This window comes from Xiphophorus couchianus, chromosome 11 (assembly GCF_001444195.1).
Source record: "Xiphophorus couchianus chromosome 11, X_couchianus-1.0, whole genome shotgun sequence".
NCBI classification, from domain to species: Eukaryota; Metazoa; Chordata; class Actinopteri; order Cyprinodontiformes; family Poeciliidae; genus Xiphophorus; species Xiphophorus couchianus.
The window spans coordinates 14302025-14323199 of record NC_040238.1 but is presented as its reverse complement, the minus strand read 5'-3'; the positions used below and the strand labels follow the sequence as shown (position 1 = coordinate 14323199).

Genomic DNA, 21175 nt, shown 5'->3' with positions numbered 1-21175 from the left:
ATCATCCATCCATACATCCATTAATCCATCCATCCATCCATCATCCATCCATCAATTATGCATCCATCATCCATCCATCCATCCATCCATCCACCCATCATCCATCAACCTATCCATCATCATCCATCCATCATCCATCCATCCATCCATCCTCCATCCATCATCCATCCATCCATCATCCATCATAAATCATCCATCCATCCATCCATCCACCCATCATCCATCACTACAATATTTTTACTCCATCCATCCATCCATCCATCATCGATCCATAATCCATCCATCATCCGTCCATCCATCCACCATCCATCCATCCATCATCCATCCATACATCCATCCATCCATCATCCATCCATCCATCCATCTATCCACCCATCATCCATCAATCCATCCATCATCCATCCATCATCATCCATCCATCCATCATCCATCCATCCATCCATCCATCCTCCATCCATCATCCATCCATCCATCATCCATCATAAATCATCCATCCATCCATCCATCCATCCATGCATCATCCATCCATCCATCCATCCATCCATCCATCCAACATCCATCCATCCATCCATAAATCATCCATACATCATCCATCCATCCATCCATCCATCATCCATCCATCATCCATCCATACATCCATTAATCCATCCATCCATCCACCATCCATCATCCATCCATCCAGCCATCCACCCATCATCCATCAATCCATCCATCATCCATCCATCATCATCCATCCATCCATCATCCATCCATCCTCCATCCATCATCCATCCATCCATCATCCGTCAATCCATCCATCATCAATCCATCCATAATCAATCATCCATCCAACATCCATCCATCCATCATCCATCATGCATCCATTATGCATTCATCCATCCATCCATTATCCATCCATTATCCAACCATCCATACATCCATCATACATCCATTCATCATCCATCCTCCATCCATCATGCATCCATCCAACCATCCATCATCCATCCATTATCCATCCATCCATCCATCCATCATCCATCCATCCAACATCCAACCATCCATCCATACATCCATACATCCATCATGCATTCATCATGCATCCATCCATCCATCCATCATCCATCCATCCATCATGCATCCATCATGCATACATACATCATTCATCCATCCATCCATTATCCATCCATCCATCATAAATCATCCATACATCATCCATACATCCATCCAACATCCCTCCATCATTGATCCATCCATCCATAAATCATCCATACATCATCCATACATCCATCCATCATCCATCCATCATCCATCCATACATCCATTAATCCATCCATCCATCCACCATCCATCATCCATCCATCCATTATGCATCCATCATCCATCCATCCATCCACCCATCATCCATCAATCCATCCATCATCCATCCATCATCATCCATCCATCCATCCATCATCCATCATAAATCATCCATCCATCCATCCATCCACCCATCATCCATTAATCCATCCATCATCCATCCATCCATCATCCATCCATGCATCCATCCTCCATCCATCCATCCATCCATCCATCATCGATCCATAATCCATCCATCATCCGTCCATCCATCCACCATCCATCCATAAATCATCCATACATCATCCATACATCCATCCATCATCCATCCATCATCCATCCATACATCCATTAATCCATCCATCCATCCATCATCCATCCATCAATTATGCATCCATCATCCATCCATCCATCCATCCATCCACCCATCATCCATCAACCTATCCATCATCATCCATCCATCATCCATCCATCCATCCATCCTCCATCCATCATCCATCCATCCATCATCCATCATAAATCATCCATCCATCCATCCATCCACCCATCATCCATCACTACAATATTTTTACTCCATCCATCCATCCATCCATCCATCCATGCATCCATCCTCCATCCATCCATCCATCCATCCATCCATCCATCATCGATCCATAATCCATCCATCATCCGTCCATCCATCCACCATCCATCCATCCATCATCCATCCATACATCCATCCATCATCCATCCATCCATCCATCCATCTATCCACCCATCATCCATCAATCCATCCATCATCATCCATCCATCCATCATCCATCCATCCATCCATCCATCCATCCATCCATCCTCCATCCATCATCCATCCATCCATCATCCATCATCCATCATAAATCATCCATCCATCCATCCATCCATCCACCCATCATCCATCAATCCATCCATCATCCATCCATCATCATCCATCCTTCCATCATCCATCCATGCATCCATCCTCCATCCATCCATCCATCCATCCATCATCGATCCATAATCCATCCATCATCCGTCCATCCATCCACCATCCATCCATCCATCATCCATCCATACATCTATCCATACATCCAACATCCATCCATCCATCCATCCATACATCCATCATCCATCCATCCATCCATCCATCCTCAATCATCCATCCAACATCCATCCATCATCCATCCATAAATCATCCATCCATCATCCATCCATCCATTATGCATCCATCATCCATCCATCCACCCATCATCCATCAATCCATCCATCATCCATTCATCATCATCCATCCATCCATCATCCATCCATCCATCCTCCATCCATCATCCATCATCCATCATCCATCCATCATCCATCATAAATCATCCATCCATCCATCCATCCATCCATCATCCATCAATCCATCCATTATCCATCCATCCATCCATCATGCATTCATCATGCATGGATGATGCATCCAATCCATCCATCTATCCATCTATCCATCATCCATCAATCCATCCATCCATCCATCCATCCACCCATCATCCATCAATCCATCCATCATCCATCCATCATCATCCATCCATCCATCATCCATCCATGCATCCATCCTCCATCCATCCATCCATCCATCATCGATCCATAATCCATCCATCATCCGTCCATCCATCCACCATCCATCCATCCATCATCCATCCATACATCCATCCATACATCCATCATCCATCCATCCATCCATCCATACATCCATCATCCATCCATCCATCCATCCATCCATCCATCCTCAATCATCCATCCAACATCCATCCATCATCCATCCATAAATCATCCATACATCATCCATCCATCCATCCATCCATCATCCATCCATCCATTATGCATCCATCATCCATCCATCCACCCATCATCCATCAATCCATCCATCATCCATTCATCATCATCCATCCATCCATCATCCATCCATCCATCCTCCATCCATCATCCATCCATCATCCATCCATCATCCATCATAAATCATCCATCCATCCATCCATCCATCCATCATCCATCAATCCATCCATTATCCATCCATCCATCCATCCATCATGCATTCATCATGCATGGATGATGCATCCAATCCATCCATCTATCCATCCATCCATCATCCATCAATCCATCCATCCATCCATCCATCCATCCATCCATCCATCCATCATCCATTCCTTGTGAACATCAGATGCTTCACTGTGTTTATAATCATAACAGTTTTTTATGACATCACCTCCTGTTGGATCCATATGTAAATAATCAGAGGGTCGTACAGCGATCATTTTGACAAGCAGTGACCCGGTTCTGACCAGCAGTGACCCAGTTCTGCAGCAGGATTTCTTCCTCTCAGCTGCAGCCTTTAATGACATCAGCTGTCAGTATGTAAAGATGTGAGTTTTTGCAGGATGCCAGAGGCAGAGCGGTTCTCACTGCTGCAGTCAGACACCTGCATCCAGTTTTCAGTTTATCAGTTTTCATTTGTTTATGGCCTCAGAGTTCACATGACTGCTGAAACCGACTGATCCCTTCCAGAGCCGGAGCCTACATCACCCACAATGCACCTGGAGCCGCAGCTCGAGATCAGAATTATAGTCAGAAAGTTGACAGCGGCACCACTGTAGATATCCCAGATGTGGCCATTTTAGATTATTAGTGAACAATTAATCAATCACTAAATTAGTTGGTGATCATTTCAATAATCAATTAATTCAATTAATCCTTTCTGTTTGGACCAAAGAAAAGAAGCAGACCGGGTCTGACTGCCAGACCAGACCAAACCGGTCTTGTGTACAGCTGGTGTTCTGTAGATGATCCTGTTCCAGTTGGTTCTGTTCACAGATCTTCTGGTCCGGCGTCCATGAGGACCAGTTCTAACCCAATGAACCTGGAACAAGAAGTCCTTCTGACCATACAGAGAGTCCAATTAGAACCAGAGAGTTTGCAGTAAGTCAGAGGTGACTCGGCAGGGTTAAAGGTCAGAAACGGTGTTGCTGGTCACCAGACCCGAGTGGATCACACTCAGGTCGGGATGGACGGTTTTGAAGAGTGGAGTCAGACTCTTCAAAACCTGAAGGGTCCATCCTTCAGGCTCTGCCCCTGACCAGTCGGACCCGGTTTGGATCCAGGAGATGGAACCAGACTGAGGAAACAGGAGGCAGCAGCAGGCAGCACCGACCCGACCCGGTCCAGTTCTGTCTGTCAGAGCCTGATAACCGGATCTGTCATCAACAAAATCAACCAGAACCCACAGTGGTCCGGTCCGGTTTGTTAGTGGTCCAGCATTTCAGAACCAAAGGAACATCTGTCAGAACCAACACCAGCCCGATCCAATCAGAACCGAATCGATCATTTCGATTCAATGTTCTTGAGATGTTCTTCAGACCCGTTTGAAGGTCCAATACAGATTCTGACAGTTCTGGTGCTTTGACCTTTGACCTCTCAGGTCACCGTCTCTCCTGACCGACGGCCCACAGCACCACACTGCCTCCACCATACTGGAACTGACTCAGTACAGGTCCAGAACCGCGGGCTGGTTCTGTTCATCTCAGTCAATCAGAACAAAGCAAAGAAACATGAAAAAGAAAAAAGAAAATGGAAAAATTTAAATGAATAAATAAAACGATTTTATTTTATTTATTTAAATCATTTCTAACAGAAATTTTGAAGTTAAAAGGTTCTGGATTGTTCTGGAAGGTCCAGACGTTCTGGTTCTACTGGGATCTACTGGCAGGAAGGGTTCGGGTTTTAATGGTCCAGTAGAGAGAAGGGGCTTCCGGGTTCTGGCTGCTGTAACCATGGCAACAGCCCAGTTCCTCAGTATTATTCTGTCGATCAAAGTTTTTATGAGTTTTAAGTCAAATTTCCGGAATACTCAATATTTCTGATGGAGAATTGATATTTCCGTCAACCCGACGGAACCCCGGACTGATCCGGATCAGTACCGGCTAAAGGTTTTCCCTCCAAACTCAGAACCAGATTTGGGTTTCTATCATTTGGGTCAGAATAGGAGCAGTAACTTCTGTTCGGTTCGGTTCCGAGTACAGAACCGCAGGTCGTGGTATTAAACAGGACGGTGAGTCGGTTCTGACGGTCCGGTTTTCAAGCGCCTAACTCCAGGTTCCGGTTCTGGTTCTGGTCCACTTCCAACTCTGAGTGAGTGCCGCCTTTATCATCTCCTCATCAACAGTGTCCAGGTGTGTCGGCCCGAACCGGAACATTTTCATCATGAAGCCTCATGGCAGCTCCGAACCGAACGGACGAACCCGCGGCTCCTCCTCCTGCCGCCGAACTCACACCGATAGTTAGGATTTATTCTAGATTAATCGGAGTGAAATGTTTCGGTTCCGTTAGAGAAAGGCTTTTATTATTATTATTATTATTATTATTATTATTATTATTATTATTATTATTATTATTATTGAAATAATTAGAGATCAAAGGAAACGAACTGAAAATTAAGCTGAAACATCCAGATAAAATATGATGTAAACAATTATACATATTTTTTAATCCCGAACATATAAACAATATAAATGTAATATTTAATGGCAGTGTAGTGACAAGGCCGCGGTATAATAATAATAATAATAATAATAATAATAATAATAATAATAATAATAGTAAATATCATTATTAATATTGTCAATATTAATAATTAATCATGATTAATTATTAGTTATTGTATTTCCTGCCAGAGTTTTGCAGCTGCTGAAGCTGACTCGTATCGTCTCTGTTTTCATATCAGCCTCATATTAAAATGTCCAACAGTTCTCTGCTGGGAGCGGCGGGACTCCCGGTCCCAAACTGCTCCGAACCGAGTCACCAGGAACGGAACATTTTCCATGTTTAACTAAGAATAAACCGATTGATTTAAAGTTTTATAATGTTTAATTTTTTGCAGCATCGGTACCGTCTGCCGGCCCAGTTGCTGATTTTGGTTCCGGTTCTTACTTGGGTTGCTGGGCGGCGCGGAGGTTCGGATCCAGTCGTACGGGTTCCTCCTCCTGGGGGAACCGGGAGACAGCTGCCCCGCGGACGGGTTAAGGGCGGCGGGCAGCAGCGCGGACGGCTGACCAGGGAACTCCTGGAAGCTCAGCGCGGGCCCGGCGCCCGCGGTCGGAGCGCCCACGGCAGCGGCGTACTGGTGCGCGGTCCAGTCCTCCCGGGCCGGCGGCGGGTAAGCCGGGCTCCATCCGCCGGCACCCGGGCCGGCCTGCTGCGGCTCGGCGCTCAGGCCGTGGTGGTGGTGGTGGTGGTACCCGGGAAAGTCCGGGTACTGCGGCGGGCCTGGTACCGGGAAGTTCTGCGAGCTGAGGCTGAGCCCCGGGTGGCGGCTCACCGGGTTCTGGTGCGGGTACATGGTGGGCTCCTTGTCCAGCTGCAGGTAACTGACGTACATCTTCCCAGGTGAGGGCTCTCCCTCAGCATACTGCGGCTCCAGCCTGCCTGCTGCCGCTCACCTGTCTGCAGGTGAGCTCTGTGTCCGCGTGTCCGTGGCCTGCGCGCGCCTCCACCTGCTGCCTGCCGGCCGCCCTGCGAGTCTGCGCGCGCTGCGGCTGCGCCAGGTATAAACGGCCGCGGTCACATGGTTCGTTTATGGCCTGATATCCTCCTCTTCCTCCCCCTCATCATCATCATCATCATCAACATCAACATCGTCATCATCATCCCCAAGGGGGGCTTTTACACTTCAAAGGGCCGCGCTCCATTTCTCTATAAAGAACCAAAAATAAACTGAAATAAAAATATCTGATCATTAATGACAGTTTAGTTAAAATCATTTTCACTTCAGCTAAGCTAAAATTGAAAACATAAGAAAATCACATTATCTACTTTTATTTAAGTTCAGCTTGTTCTAAGAACGTGCTTGAACTTCATATTACAGTAATGTTTTAATTTCTATTAATTATTGGCGTTTATTTAAAATCATTTTATATGAGTTTCGGCTTCAATTGATTACGAATTACGCATTAATTACAAAATGCGCCTTGAGCATAATAATAATAATAATAATAATAATACTTTTTATCGATAGAAGCTGTTTTTATTGATTCATTTTAAATTATACATTTATACATTATTTAATCAGATTTAAAATAATCTCTGAGTTGCTTTGAATTCATCAAGATTATTAAGATCATATCTAATAAATTGAAACATTAATTTATGTGTTTGGTTTTTTTTTTGTGTGTGGTTCTGATTCTGATGAAACTGACAGCGGTTCGATTCGCGGATCCAAATGTTCCGCAGGTTTATTCTTCATATGAATAAATAACCTAAAGATGTTCAAAGAGTAAAACAGACTTTTATCTCATTTTAATATAAATAAATATGAACATATTTCACAGATTGAGGAGGCAGAGAAAATAAAAGCGTTTCATAATTATAGTAGAAACATAAAGATTTGCTGACGTCACCTCCCTCAGTTTCTGTTACTAAATATTCTGACCCGGTTCGGTTTTACTCTCTATAAACATCAATGTTGGGCCAGCGCAGTGAGAGCCTAGACACGCAGGAATGTTCACAGGTGTGTGTGTGTGTGTGTGTGTGTGTGTGTGTGTGTGTGTGTGTGTGTGTGTGTGTGTGTGTCTAGTTCATTATAGTATATCTAAATATAAAAAAGACCTTTAAGCAGATACTAACTGATTATTTCCGTGTTTCTACATTTATATGTTTTTATTGTTCTGATTTAATATTACAATTATATTTTTAAAAATCATAATTAACATAAATAAAGAGTTAAAAACTCGAATCTGTTTTTCTGCAGTGAACAGATTGTTCCATTATTCCCATGTTTCCTGGCTCTAACTCTTCCAGTTTGTCGGGAATATTTCTCAGATTTTCTCTCATAAATCGGGTTTTCATTTGTTTCTCTCTGAGGGACTCGAACCGACAACCCTGAAGAAGCCTCCGCGGCCTCCTGTGGAGGAATTATCTGCGTCTTTATGGATTTATGGGAGATTTATTGTTTTACGCTGATGAGTATTTAGTTTAGTGTGGCGCCGTAAAGCCGCGTAAAGCTTCACTTTTCATCTTTTCAAGTGTTTGATTGGAGCTTTAATGATGTTTAAACTTCTGCCTCAGATCATCGCTGCGCCTCCGCGGTCCTTTATTGTTTACAAACATTTACTCTTTGTTTATAAACAAAAATTGATTTCAGAAATATTCTAGTTTTTATTGGTTCCATTTTAAAGGTCCAAATAATCGATTATTTTTGGTGGGGTTTTTTTCTTCCATTCATTTTATTTATGTAGGCAATTAATGATGACTTAGACATTATTATTATTATTATTATTATTATTATTATTATTATTTATTATTATTATTATTATTATTATTATTATTTATTATTATTATTATTATTATTACTAATAATAATAATAATAAACAAGTCAGTTCAGCTGGAATATTAATGGGTGTGATATTACTGAAGTTAACAAAATCATTTCCTTTTATTAATTAATAAATAAATAAATAAATTTAGTTGTCAACATATGAGCCAGAAGAGGAATCAGTGATCCTCTGTGATGTGATCGTTAGATCAAGGCAGATCGATGCTTCTTCTGTTTTCAGGGAAAAAAACTCAGAATTTAAAGGAAAAGATCCGGATCTTCAGATTCGGATCCGGATCTTCAGAATCAGGAATCGGGACAATGGACCCATTCACTCGTTCTGTCTGAACTGTTGAACAGAAATCAGATTTATGTTTCATTTTTGCTTCATATGAACTTTGATAGTTTTCTCGAATCCAACAGAGAAACCAGAGAAGTTCTGGCGCGTTCCTGAAGCTCCGGTTCCGGTTCTGATTCTGTTGGCTGAGCAGTGGACCGGTAGCTCCAGATCTAACCGGGAGAAGGTTCTGACTGAACCGAGCAGAACCAGGACCGGAACCAGAACCGGGAGCCGGCGGTGACCTGAGAGAGGTTCTGTTTTCTGTCACCTGTCTGCAGGTGAATCATTAAACCCCGAGGCTCATAAAACTTCACTTTATGGAGAATGATGATGGTGGTGGGCCATAAATGATGAAGAATGGGGTCAGAGCCGACACGAGACCTTCAAAATAAAAGCCTGGTTCTGAAAATAAAATCAGAAACAAATATAATAATAATAATAATAATAATAATAATAATAATAATAATAATATACTGACATATTTGTCGTTTCCACTTTTACTTTGAATATAAAGATTTTTTGGCTTCCGGCTGGTTTCTGTTGTAGCCGTGATAGAAACATATTTCATTATAATAATTAAGAATAATATTTTCTGATGAGGGGATGAAGTGTCTTTCTGTGTCCGGTTTATCCGCTGTTCTCTGCTGCCCCCTGCTGGTACCGTCACCCTCTGCACCATTTAAACGAAGCGGACTGGTTCCCAGTTTCTGACTGGTTTCTGTCTGCTATGATGACCCATCAGGACCAGTGGTCTCAAACAACTTTCCTCGAGGGCCAGAGGCCTGTAGATGTGTCTAAAACTTTATGAAAATATAATTTAGACTTGATTATCCGGCACACTAAAGAAATGTGTTGTTACAAGTGATGATTTTCTGTCTAATGTTCCTCACATGACTTGGATCCAACAGAACCAGAACCAGTGGCTGCTTAGAACCACTTTAAACCCGGTTGGGTCTAGCTCAGGGTTTTACAATGACGCTAGCTTCCTGAACAGCAGGGGGCAGCAGAGAGAGGATAGCGCTAATCAAAACCTGACTTTATTTCTGATTTATTTACTTATTTTTATTTTCTGCATTTTATTCCAGTTTTAAACATTTTAAATTTAAGCAGAGTTCAAAGGGCTGGACGTTCGCCCAACCGCTCTACATGTCTTCTCCATGTCCCTTGGGGAGCCCTCCCGGAGGACCAGGGCCTTTGATACGGGCTGCCGGCAGTAAGTCGGGCTCGGTTCCAGTGAGAGTTGGACTCCGCCAGGGCTGACCTTTGTCACCGATTCTCTTCATTACTTTCATGGACAGAATTTCTAGACCAGCCAAGGTGTTGAGGAGATCCGCTTTGGTGGCCTTACGATCCAGTCTCTGGTTTTTGCAGATGATGTGGTCCTACTGGCTTTATCAGGTCATGATCTACAGCTTTCATTGGAGCGGTTCGCAGCCCAGTGTGAGGCGGTCGGGATGAGGATCAGTGTCTCCAGAACCGAGGGTCTTTAGCCCAAAAAGGGTAGAGTGCCTTCTCCTGGTTGGGGGGAGGAAGGGTCCTGCCCCAAGTGGAGGGGTTTAAGTATCTCTGGGTTCATGAATGAGAGAAAAACAATGCAAGAGATCGACAGACGGATTGTCTGCAGTGAAGTGGGTGCTGTCCAGAAAGAGCTGAGCCAAAAAGCTAAGCCCTCGATTTAACGGTCGATCTACATTCCTACCCTCATCTATGGTCATCAGCTTTGGGTCATAAACGAAAGGACAAGGTCACGGATACAAGCAGCTGAAATGAGTTTTCTTTGCAGAAAACCTCTGCCTCTCTAAGGGCTCTCCCTTAGAGAAGCTCGGTGATCCAGGAGGGGCTCAGAGTAGAGCCTCTGCTCCTTCACATTGAGAGGAGCCAATTGAGGTGGATCAGCATCTGGTGAGGATGGAGACTTCCTGGTGAGGAGTTCAGGTCCTACCAGGAAGAGACTCAGAGGAAGACCAGGACACACTGAAGGGACGATGTCATTCTGCTGGGGAGAGGGAAATCTGGGCCTCCTTACTGAGGCTGCCGACTCCGGATAAGCGGAAGAGGGATGGTTCAGATATTAAGTAGAACGTCAATTTTTTTTGTTTATTAGTTGGTTATTATTTCTATATAAATCAATAATAACAGGCAGACTGTTAGTTCATTTCACTTTAATAATAAAAAGAAAACTAAATAAAAATCTGAAAATAAAAAATACATGGCAAACAGACTCTGAACTGATTATGAGGATAATCATGGTCGCTGATGATACAGTAGCAGTAATAAGTCACCATAATAATAATAATCAGAAGCAGAATAATAATAATAATAATAATAATAATATAATAATAATAATAATAGAAGAAGAACTCTATGTTTCCAGATCACTTCTCTTTTTGTATAGACATAAGCATGGCGGCGGCCCAAAGGGCAGCGTCGGCCCAGAGGGCGGCGTTGGCGGTCCAGGGCATGGCGGTAGCCCAGGGCGTGGCAGCGGCCAGGGGGTGGCACTGTTTACACGTAGAGCGAAGAAACTCCACAGAGCACGACGAAACCAGGACAGAATCACAGCTCCAACGATTCACAGCACGGCGTGGGAACAAAAAAACCTTCTTCTTCTTCTTCTTGGTGAGCGAGGCCGGACGGGCGGGTCGGAGGGCCGGCTGAGAGGGGCTCGGTTCTGGACAGGTCGGTGTGGCGGGGCGACAGGAGAACTGACTGATGGAGGCTCAGGTCTAGCTGGAGGAACCCAATCAGATCAGAACCCGTTCTGTCTAGAAACAACTCAACTACCCTGACTCAGCTCCAGAACAAACATCTAGATTCTGACAGAACCTCATCTCCAACCCGAAAACCCAAAACATTTGGTGCTGAAAAGGGGACAATATTCTAAAGGACCAGAACCGACCAGAACTCTTCAGGTTGCAAACCCGTTTACGTTGAACATCAGAACTTTTTAGATTCTCCTCTAAAAACAGGAACCAGTCAGATTTGTTCTGGTTCTGATTGGCACCATCAGGAAGAACCTCCACTTCCTTCACCAAGCCACCAACAGGAGCTGTACCAGACCAGACCGGTTCAGCTGGTCCATGTGGAATGAAACAGGACTGGGAATAGGACTGGGAACGCTGGTGTTGATCATAGGACTGGGAGGAACCGGATTCTGACTCCTGAACTTGAGACACCAAAAGAACAACATCAGTGACTTGGATTGGCCACCAGGTGGCAGCAGATCTCTGCTCAGCTACAGGCTGACCATTGGCTCCTGCTGCCCAACTGACTGGTACTACTAGTTCCCAGTCTGAAGCTGAACTGGAGCAGCACAGAGGACAGGGGAACGCTGGTTTGAGACAAAACCAATCCACATTCAGAAACACCTAACAGGAAGTGGCCAGCTCTAAGTCCCGCCCACTGAAGAAAAGGAGGAGGAATTATGGGGGGATAAGGAGTTGAAACAAGAGAAGAAGAAGAACCAAGAGCCTCAATGCAGTCCAGCTCTCACCCGCCCCCTGCTGGGGAATGTAAGGTGATGAAGCGTGTCGGTGTGTATCAGTGTGTGTGTATCAGTGTGTGTGTTGAAGCGAGCGTGAGGCGTCCTCCTAGCAGTCCTCGTCCTTGTCGTCCACGACGCCTTTGAGGCGCAGGCGGGCGAAGTCCTCAAAGACGAAGTCGTCGTCCTGGGAGACGCTGCTGAGAGGATGAGACGGACAGACGGTCAGAATCGGAAACAGAACCAGCAACTGGTCGGACCCGTCAGTGACTCACTTGGTGTCAAACTCGATGAGGTTGGTGTCAATGGGTGGGTCCGAGTCCGGCACGGCTGCAACCAGAGACAGGGTGAGCGGCGGGGTTTGCTACGGAAATGGGTTGAGGGCGAGTGCGGGCGTGTCTCACCTGACTGTGGGCGGGACGCGGGCGGCTCCACGGGTTTGGGATGCATCAAGATGAAGGGCAGCTCAACCGACACGTCCCTGCAGGACAGACAGGAAGCTGCTGGAACCGGGTGGAACCAGAACAGTAGCCACTAACTGGGATAACTGCTCAGTCAACTGGCTGCAGGCTTTTATTGTGAAGGGTCCAGTCTGTTACTGAGGCTAATTAATTGAATAGTGCATCCAATAGCAGCCCTGAAGATGACCTGCAGAGCTCTAATTGGCCATAAGGGGTTTGTTGCCACGGAAACTGACTGGTTTTTCTTCCCAAAGTGAACGATAAGAAAACAGGAAGTGGAGCAGGAAGTGTCTTACCCTCCACGTGACACCACCAACTTGACCTTGACCCTGTAGGACACCAGGATGCCCAGAACCTCCTTGTTGGTCACGTCCTTCACTCTGAGGAAGAGGAGAAAGAGGAGTTCATGCGACCATAGCAAAGAGCACGTATGTGTGTGTGTGAATCAGGTTTTTGTATCTCTGTGGGGACCTCTGCTCCTGGTCCCCATTAGGGGAAACACTGTTTTAGGGTCAGAGGTCAGGTTTAGGGCTAAATGACTTTTGCTTAGGGTCAGGCTGTAGAAATGAATGGAAGTCAATGATAACGTGTGTGTGTGTGTGTGTGTGTGTGTATTACATGGTGGAGGAGGCCAGGTTGGTGTCTTCGTGCTTCAGCTTCCCGTCCAGAGCCAGGCCTCTCTTCTCCCGGTTCTTATCCAGCGTCGGAGTCAGAGTGTACACCTTACAGAAGGTGGAGCTGGACGACACCTGGTCACTATGGAAACCACAGGCTGACGTTAGTCTCAGAGTTCCTGTTCAAACCAGTTTCTATCTGGTGTAAAGTTAAAACACCATGTGAACAGATGTGAACTGGTTTAAGTGATTCAACTACCTTAAACCAGTTCATAACAATTGTAACAGTTTCACCCAGCTTACACCAGTTCAGACTGGTTTACACCAACTAAACTGGTCCAAACTAGCTTAACCAATCTCAAACTAGTTTAAACCAGTTCCTAGCTGGTATGTGAACCAGTTGTTCTGCAAACAGGTTTCTGACAGAAAGCCTGAAGTCGTCATCATCGTCATCATCATCATCATCATGTGCTGGCTGTGGTTAAACTGGGACTCACTCTGCCTCCAGCTGGGCCACTGGGCATTTATACTGGGCGGTGCTGAACAGGCAGATGTCGGCGTATTGGCGAACTGCGGAGAGAGAATGAGAGCTTCAGAACTTTCTGGGCCCAATGAGCACACATGAGGAGGAAGAGGAGGAGGAGGAGGAAGACCTGAGATCTTGACTCTCTTCACTGTCTTGGTGGAGTTGTTGGTGACGTGAACGTTCACGCTGATGGGCTCGCCGTGGTAGTACAGCTGCACGATGGGAAACAGAGAGCTGAGTGAGGGCAGCAGTGAGGTGAGCGATGAAGAGGAGGATGAGGAAGCAGCAGCAGTACCTCCTTATCCAGCGACGCCTCCAGGTGCAGGGAGCGGTCTGACATCAGGAAGCTCCGGGTCGTCTCCACCATGGGCTGAGGGCCCGGCTTCTCTGGGGCATACTGGACCTTCCTGATCACCAGGCGCACCGAGTTTCTGAGACACACAGCACAATGGGAGCACTGGGCACACTGGGAGCACCTGAACCCTGGTGGGATGGAAGGGCACCACCTGGTGGTGTCAGGGTGGAACTGCTGCTTTGAACTCACCTCTTGTGGATCTTCTCCTCTATGGACTTGGCACAGAAAGCTCTGATCTCAAAGTCCACACCGCAAGCCTACAAGGAGAACAGACCAGGTTCACTTCAGAACCAAAACCAACAGAACCAGGCTGGACTAATGCTGACTGACTGGTTTTACTGGCCAGACCAGTCCAGTGGAACCGGGCCGGTCCAGCTGATTTTTCTGAAGATCTGCTTCCTCTACTACAGCTAAGCTCAGAATTATTCATACCCCCGCAGTAGTCTTATAACCTGATCAACATTAAGGTTCTGGAGCGGTCCAGTTAGAGTCCAGGTGCTGGTTCCCTCAGATATGAGCCAGGCACTTGGCTCTACTGTTAATCAATGATGAATAATGGTGAGCTGTTACCTTCCCAGTGTCCTCTGGTCCGGGTTGCAGGGTGACCGAACACGGCAGGCTCTGAGGGATCTGGAACACAGTCAGCATCATAGTTTAAACCATCATCATCATCACCAATGCTAAGAGCTACATAGACTACTGGTTATTATGGGATGCATTCACTCATCTCTCATTTAAACCCGGGGTCAGAGGTCATGGCTCACTGTCTGCAGTGAGATTAACACTTTAATCTCTATAAATTATAAACTAGAGACCCAGATCTGATGAATATCAGTGCAGCTTTGCAGACCGGAGCTCTGGAGACTCTTCTGGTCTGGAAACAGCAAGAGGCCCTCTGGGGGCCCGGGTGTCCCTTCTAGACCTGATCTGGGAGCAGCAGAATCAAAAAGCAGTTTTCACTGTTCCCTAAAGGGACAAAAGTCATTTCCAGAAGTTTTCCACAGCTGTAGGTCTCAGTGTGACTGGAGGGTCACCTGCAGGAGAACAACGCAGAGCTGCAGAGGAACTGGTTGCCGCGCCACAAAGCAGGAAATGAGTGAATCACTGAGTCCCTTCCTGTGATAAGAGCCTGTAGCTGGTTCTGTTCAGGCTACAGAACAGAACAGAGCCTTGATTCTGAGCAGAACCAAGGCTCTGCTATCATCTGGTTCAGCAGATAAACAGACACGACTGGATGGAGGAAGCACAGCAGGGAACGGACCAGAACCAGAACCTGAGCTCCACTGAAACCCATCAGCTTCAGCAGATTCTAACAGCCATTCTAGAGGTAGGTAGAGCTGTAGCGGTAGAAACGACTCACTGTGAAGTAGAAAGGATGGGCGTGCTGGCCCAGCTTCTTCAGTAGACGCTCCTGCAGCCGGCTGTTGGCTTTCTTCTCTTCAGGAACTGGAGGGAATGCCTGGAGAACACGACATGATACAGCTTGTCATTGATCAGCATTTAGCTGCAGGTGGATGGTTCTACAGGGCTCTACTGGGCTGTACTGGTCTACAGGGGTCTCAACGGGACTCTACAGAGAGTCTATGGGTCTCGACCAGGATCTAAGGTGTCTAATTGGGGCTTTACAGTTATAGTTGCACTTTTGAAAGTATGTGTTGTGCATGTACGGGCCAAGCAAGAATTATGCTGTTTATAGCTGACAGAGGCGTATTCTCCTGAAATGGTTCCTCATAGAGCAACTATATAAATGTCAGCCCAGGGGGAACTGCTCTTACCTGAACAGTGCCACATGCGATCCGCGCTAGGTTACAAAAACTCAAGAGGTGGACAACCACATTCCCCTCGCACCAGGTTCAATGCGTCCCTACTGGACTCTAAGGGGTCAACCTGCCTTAGGTTGACCCCTTAGAGTCAACCTGCCTTAGGACTGGTTGACTCCAGGCCTGGAGGGCCCTTGTCCTGCAGCTCTTAGATATGTCTCTACTTCAACACACCTGAGTCACATAAAGAGGTCACTAGGACTCTGGAGAACCTGACTGCACTGAGGAGGTGATTCAGCTGTTGGATTGAAGTGTGTTGGACAGGAGAGACGTCTAGGAGTTGCAGGACACTGGAGGCCTGCGGCTGTCCTCCCCTGCTCTACGGGGTCTTTCTAATCTCAGGTTTCCTCAGAAGACTAAGGGGATTCCACCCCGATGGTCCACAACAGAACTCTAAAAGCTTAGTTATAGTCACACCGTTGGAAGTTCTCGAGTGCTGGGGAATCACGCGTTGAGGCATTTCAGGGTTTCCCTCAACTTATTATAAGCCTGGCAGGCCACCAGGCTGTCTTTATGCCCCCACCAGGACAGGCACAGCTTGTTTATTTATTTCAGGGTTTTTTTTAATGTCTCGCTTTATTAAGACTTTATAGTTGGTGTTTAGGTATTATTAATGTTTTCCAATAACACATAATCACCTTGTGACATTTTAACATTTTCTGTCAACTTCAAAAGTTTTTCAACTCAAAAACAGCAGGCCGCTGGATGACTGCACTAGCGCCCTCCCACCGGGCTCAGCAGGGTGTCTGGGGAACCCGGCGTTTATAGTTGATGGATTCGTGGGGTCTGTATCCTCCTAAACGAGCCGTGGTTCTGGTGTCAGTCTGAGCCGGCGGTTCCTCGTGGTGGAGCGTCTCACCTGGAAGGTGGAGATGTACAGGTCCTTCCTGAAGGACAGGCCCAGGACGTCCAGGTCCTCCCGGCCGTACCGGAAGGCGCAGGTCAGCGTGACGAAGACTGCAGGAGGAAGAGGAGGAGTACAGGTCAGCGGGACCCACCATATCCGGGTTCCGGAGTCAGGGTTCAGACCCAGAGCTTCTGACTGGACCTTCATTCTGGGTTCTGCTGGGTCTGACCCGCTCTGTAGAACCGACCCGTCTGGCTGAAGGACAAAATCCCTCCAGCTTCCGACAGAATTCCAGGATTCCGACAGAACCCGATGACGGTTCTGAGGTCCGGCTCACCTTTCCTGTCCTTCAGGTACTCCGGGTCCACCAGGATCACTCCATCTGGAAGGAAAATACCCATCAGTCGGTGTCCAAAACCCGGTTCTGGTCAAACATCTGAGGGTTCTGGAGGTCGGGACTCACCCACTGGGTCCACGTGGTCCAGGTGGTCCACAAAGTCCCGCTTCCCCAAGTAGACTGTGAGCTGCGGGTCAGAACAAGGAGGTCCAGTTAGAAGCAGAACCAGAAACTGGACCAGGTTCTGATTGGTTCTGTCTGTGACACTGAGATCAGCTCTCTAACCTGTTCATTTGGTTCTGGAGGTTCTGTTGTGTGTGCATTCAGAACCTGGGTTCCTTTAGGAACAGAACCTCCTCCTACAGCCTGACCCGGTTCAATCCTGATTCAGTCTGAACCGGAACTGGCTTTAGCGTCTGACTGGGTTATTGTTCTGTACCGACCCATGTAGGTTCTGATGGACCCGTCTCCATCAGAACCTGTAAGGTCCATGTTAACCACATGGAGGCGCTGTTCCCCCTCTGTCAGGCTTAACTGCTCACTTCCTGTTTCTGATCCAGTTTTAGTTAATCAGCATCACTGAGTGGATCCTGAACCACTGAACAGAACCCGAGTCTGGCCACCAGAGACCGAACTCAGCAGAACTCACCTTGCAGTTCGGACTGGACTTCTTGAAGACTCTGAGGAGGAAGAGGAAAAGAAGAAGAAAGTTAGTCTGGGTCCGAGACAAGCTGGTGGTTCTGAAAGGTGTTTGAAAGAGCAACTGGTTCTGCACGGGGCCACTGGTCCAGAATGGGGCCCCCGGTTCTAAGTGGTTCTGACAGATTGCAGGTGAGTTGCAACAGCAGCCACAGGAAGTGTGTGTGTATGTGTGAACTTCCTGTTGGTGTGCAGTCAGCAGGAAGTGGTTGATGACAGCAGCAGTTTCTCTAAACAACTGGTTCTGGAAAAGTCAGAGGCCTAGTCAAAGTCCAGAGCCTAATGCTGTCCTGGGACCCTCTGGACGTCCGGGTCCAGGCCCATCACAACTTCAGGAAGTCATCATTTGTACTCTTATCGGGTCCAACGCTCACTTCCTGCCACCATCAGAACCACAACCACCAAACAGGAAGTAGCAGGTCGCTCTACCTCTGACACAATAACGAGCTGCTGGATCTCCAGCACAATCAGAACCAGTGACGTGTTTGGAGCTCCACAGAGCTGTGATATCAGTTTATGATTCTAGGAGAATCCTGGTCCAGTCCAATAGTTCAGCCAACCCACCATCTCCGGTTCTGGTAATCTGGTTGACCTTTGACCTTTATCTCCCATTTATTATTCAGTATTAATGAGTCAGACACAGACTGGAGCGAGTTGTGGTTCTGGCCCAGCTGCTGATGTCGCTGTGTTTACAGACTGAAGCTCCTCCTGGGAATCACCTCCACCTGCTGCAGCATGGCCTGCTGGGAAAACGCCAGACGGCAGGAGGAAGACGAGGAGGAGGAGCTGGTTCTCGTGGTTCTATCTGAAGGAACCTGAAGATTGGCTCCTGGTTCAGCAGGGTCAGCTTGGGGTCAAAGGACAGAACAGGAAGCTCAGAGAAACGAGCTCCATGTCAGCCTCTACAGGTAGAAGGACAAAGGTCAGAGGTCACAATCCTGAAAGCCTCTTCTCTCTAGAAATCAGGTGAACAGACGGGGGCTGCTGTGGGCTGCTTCTGATGATCTGACCCAGAACCAGCCGGGTTCTACAGAATCAGGGGCTCCACTGGCCTAGTACGCACCTCTACTTTTGGTCCAAACTGGGTTCTGTCTGATCACCAGAACCAGAAAAACACAGACCCACCACCCAGCCTGTGGCTTCAGCACTCTGAATGTAACCCTGACTCCGGTCTCAGTGTTCTGAATGTTCCAGGTTTCTCTGTGTGAACTGGAACCAGTGAGACTGAAGCAGGAAACACTGAACCAGAACCAGCCTGTTCCCCCTGGTGAGTTCTTGTGGACTCGGGTGCAGCAGAACCAGAACTCTCCTCCTGCAACTGGCCACCATGTTGGCTCCTCACTTCCTGCCCTGCCAGCCGCTTCCTGACAGGAAGCGGCTGAGCAGCGGTTCAGGAAGTTGGAACATTTCCAAAATGGAAAACTGAAGATTTCCTAAACAAACGATCCAGGCCGAGCTGCTGCCCGACTCGGATTGGTTCTGGAACTAGCAGAACACGACTGCCGTCATGGAAACCGTTCACTCCGGTTTCCATGACAGGTTCCTGACCGGTTCTGATGGGATCAACTGGATCATAATGGGACCTGTTCTGTTTCTGCTCATTTTGAGTTCACCTGGTCGCTAAGCAAAAACTTCCCAACCAAATGTCAACCTGGACAGATTACTGAGGAGCATCAGCTGTTAGCGTGTTAGCACAAGGCAACCATCTGCAGTCAGATGCCTCAAAGAGTCACTGAAACACCGACTGCTACTGGGGCTCCATCTACTCCACAGCAACACATGAACTTATTCCTGGGTTTCCATGGAAGATGACCCGGAAACTCCTAAAACCAGGATGTGAAACTGGGACTCAGAGTTCTCGGTTCGACTGGATCCACATGCAGCAGGTTCTGCAGCAGGTTGGTGGGCTCCACCGGCCTGGTTGTGGTTCTGGTGAAAACACACAACAAAATACAGTCTTTCATGTGTCTGAAGGAACCAGAAGGCCATCAGGCTGGCTTCCTGTTTACTGGCTTCAAACCAGTGACTGAACCCGGGCCGACCCGCTCCTCCAACTGGGTCGGAACCAGCAGGTGTACCCAGAACCAGGCTGATATTTAACCGGAGCAGCTCGGTGTGTTCCCGGCCGGAAATAACGGACATCTCCGTGAAACTCCAGGATTTCCAGGGTCCGTTCCGCCCACCTGTCTTCATGCTGGAGTCGTGTTTTCCACCCACGACCCGAACCTGTTCCAGTCCCACAGCAGTGGCTCTAGTCAGACCGGTTCTGGAGCCTGGGCTGCCCCGCTAACCCCACCCTGCTGCGGGGCTAACTTCGCCCGCAGCCTTTGCGTCCTCAGGGGGAGCAGACCCGAACCGAGCCCCAAGGGTTCTGTTCGCCCTGGTTCGGGTACCCCCTTCTAATAAAGCAGTTAAACCCGCCGGTGCCGCCTGGCCCAACTCCCCCCGTCCAGAACCAGCAGAGCGGCTGCTAACGCTAGCTCAGCCCGTCAGAACCGCAGCTAACAGCGGCTAACACCCCTACCTGGTGCCCGCCTTGTCCCCCATCTCCTCGGCAGGCGGACGGCAGCAGAATCCCAACAAAATTAGGCCTGAGCCGGCGGAGTGTTGTTGGTTGTCAGACGGTGTCGGTTCGGTCCGGGAGGTTCAGTTCAGCCGTCCATCCACCCAGAACTGGTTAGTATGCTAATAGGTTTTAGCGCCGCCTCAGCTGCTCCGAGCTTCCGCAACGGCTGCGTGTGTGAGAGCGGGCTTGCTGTGTCTGTGAGGACCGAGCGCGCCGCCAACCCGGAGCAGCGCACGTTCACCGCAACTGCGAAGGTTACAACTTGGATTTAAGGTTCGTGAAGGACTCCGTCCAGATGAGGAGGAGGAGAAGAAGGACGGGGGGGGGGGGGGGGAGGATGCGGGAACACAAACCTGCGTCTGCGTGCGTGTGTGTGCGCGCGCAGACTGCAGATTGCGCAACGCGGAGTCCTCCAACATGTCAACACGGTGCGTGAAACGTTCAACAGATCAGGATTCATCCGAGAGGAACCAGAGCCGAG

At 47.6% G+C, this 21175-nt stretch overlaps 2 protein-coding genes across 3 annotated transcripts in view; both read right to left on the bottom strand.

The window, feature by feature from the left end:
* The window catches only part of cdx1b (caudal type homeobox 1 b), an 11757-nt gene extending 4893 nt beyond the window's left edge, over nt 1–6864 (bottom strand). Inside the window, exon 1 of the mRNA XM_028030551.1 lies at nt 6268–6864. Within this exon, the coding sequence (XP_027886352.1) occupies nt 6268–6715 (448 nt within the window). The 5' untranslated portion in view covers nt 6716–6864. The remainder of the gene's footprint in view (nt 1–6267) is intronic.
* Nucleotides 6865–11133: 4269 nt separating this feature from the next.
* On the bottom strand, nt 11134–21042 carry LOC114153593 (arrestin red cell). 2 transcript variants are annotated; one of them, XM_028032252.1, is made up of 16 exons: nt 20653–21042; nt 18079–18109; nt 17556–17616; nt 17430–17474; nt 17105–17202; nt 15786–15884; nt 14996–15055; nt 14615–14682; nt 14366–14501; nt 14198–14282; nt 14042–14114; nt 13549–13686; nt 13227–13310; nt 12874–12950; nt 12745–12799; nt 11134–12666 (listed from the first exon to the last, which is right to left on the bottom strand). In XM_028032252.1, the coding sequence occupies exons 1-16, from the start codon at nt 20673–20675 to the stop codon at nt 12579–12581; spliced, it is 1221 nt and encodes a 406-aa protein (XP_027888053.1). In that variant the 5' UTR covers nt 20676–21042; the 3' UTR covers nt 11134–12578. The 2 variants fall into 2 exon arrangements, with proteins under 2 accessions (XP_027888053.1, XP_027888052.1); XM_028032251.1 differs by having other exon boundaries at nt 11134–12669; nt 20653–21041.
* Nucleotides 21043–21175: the final 133 nt, after the last annotated feature.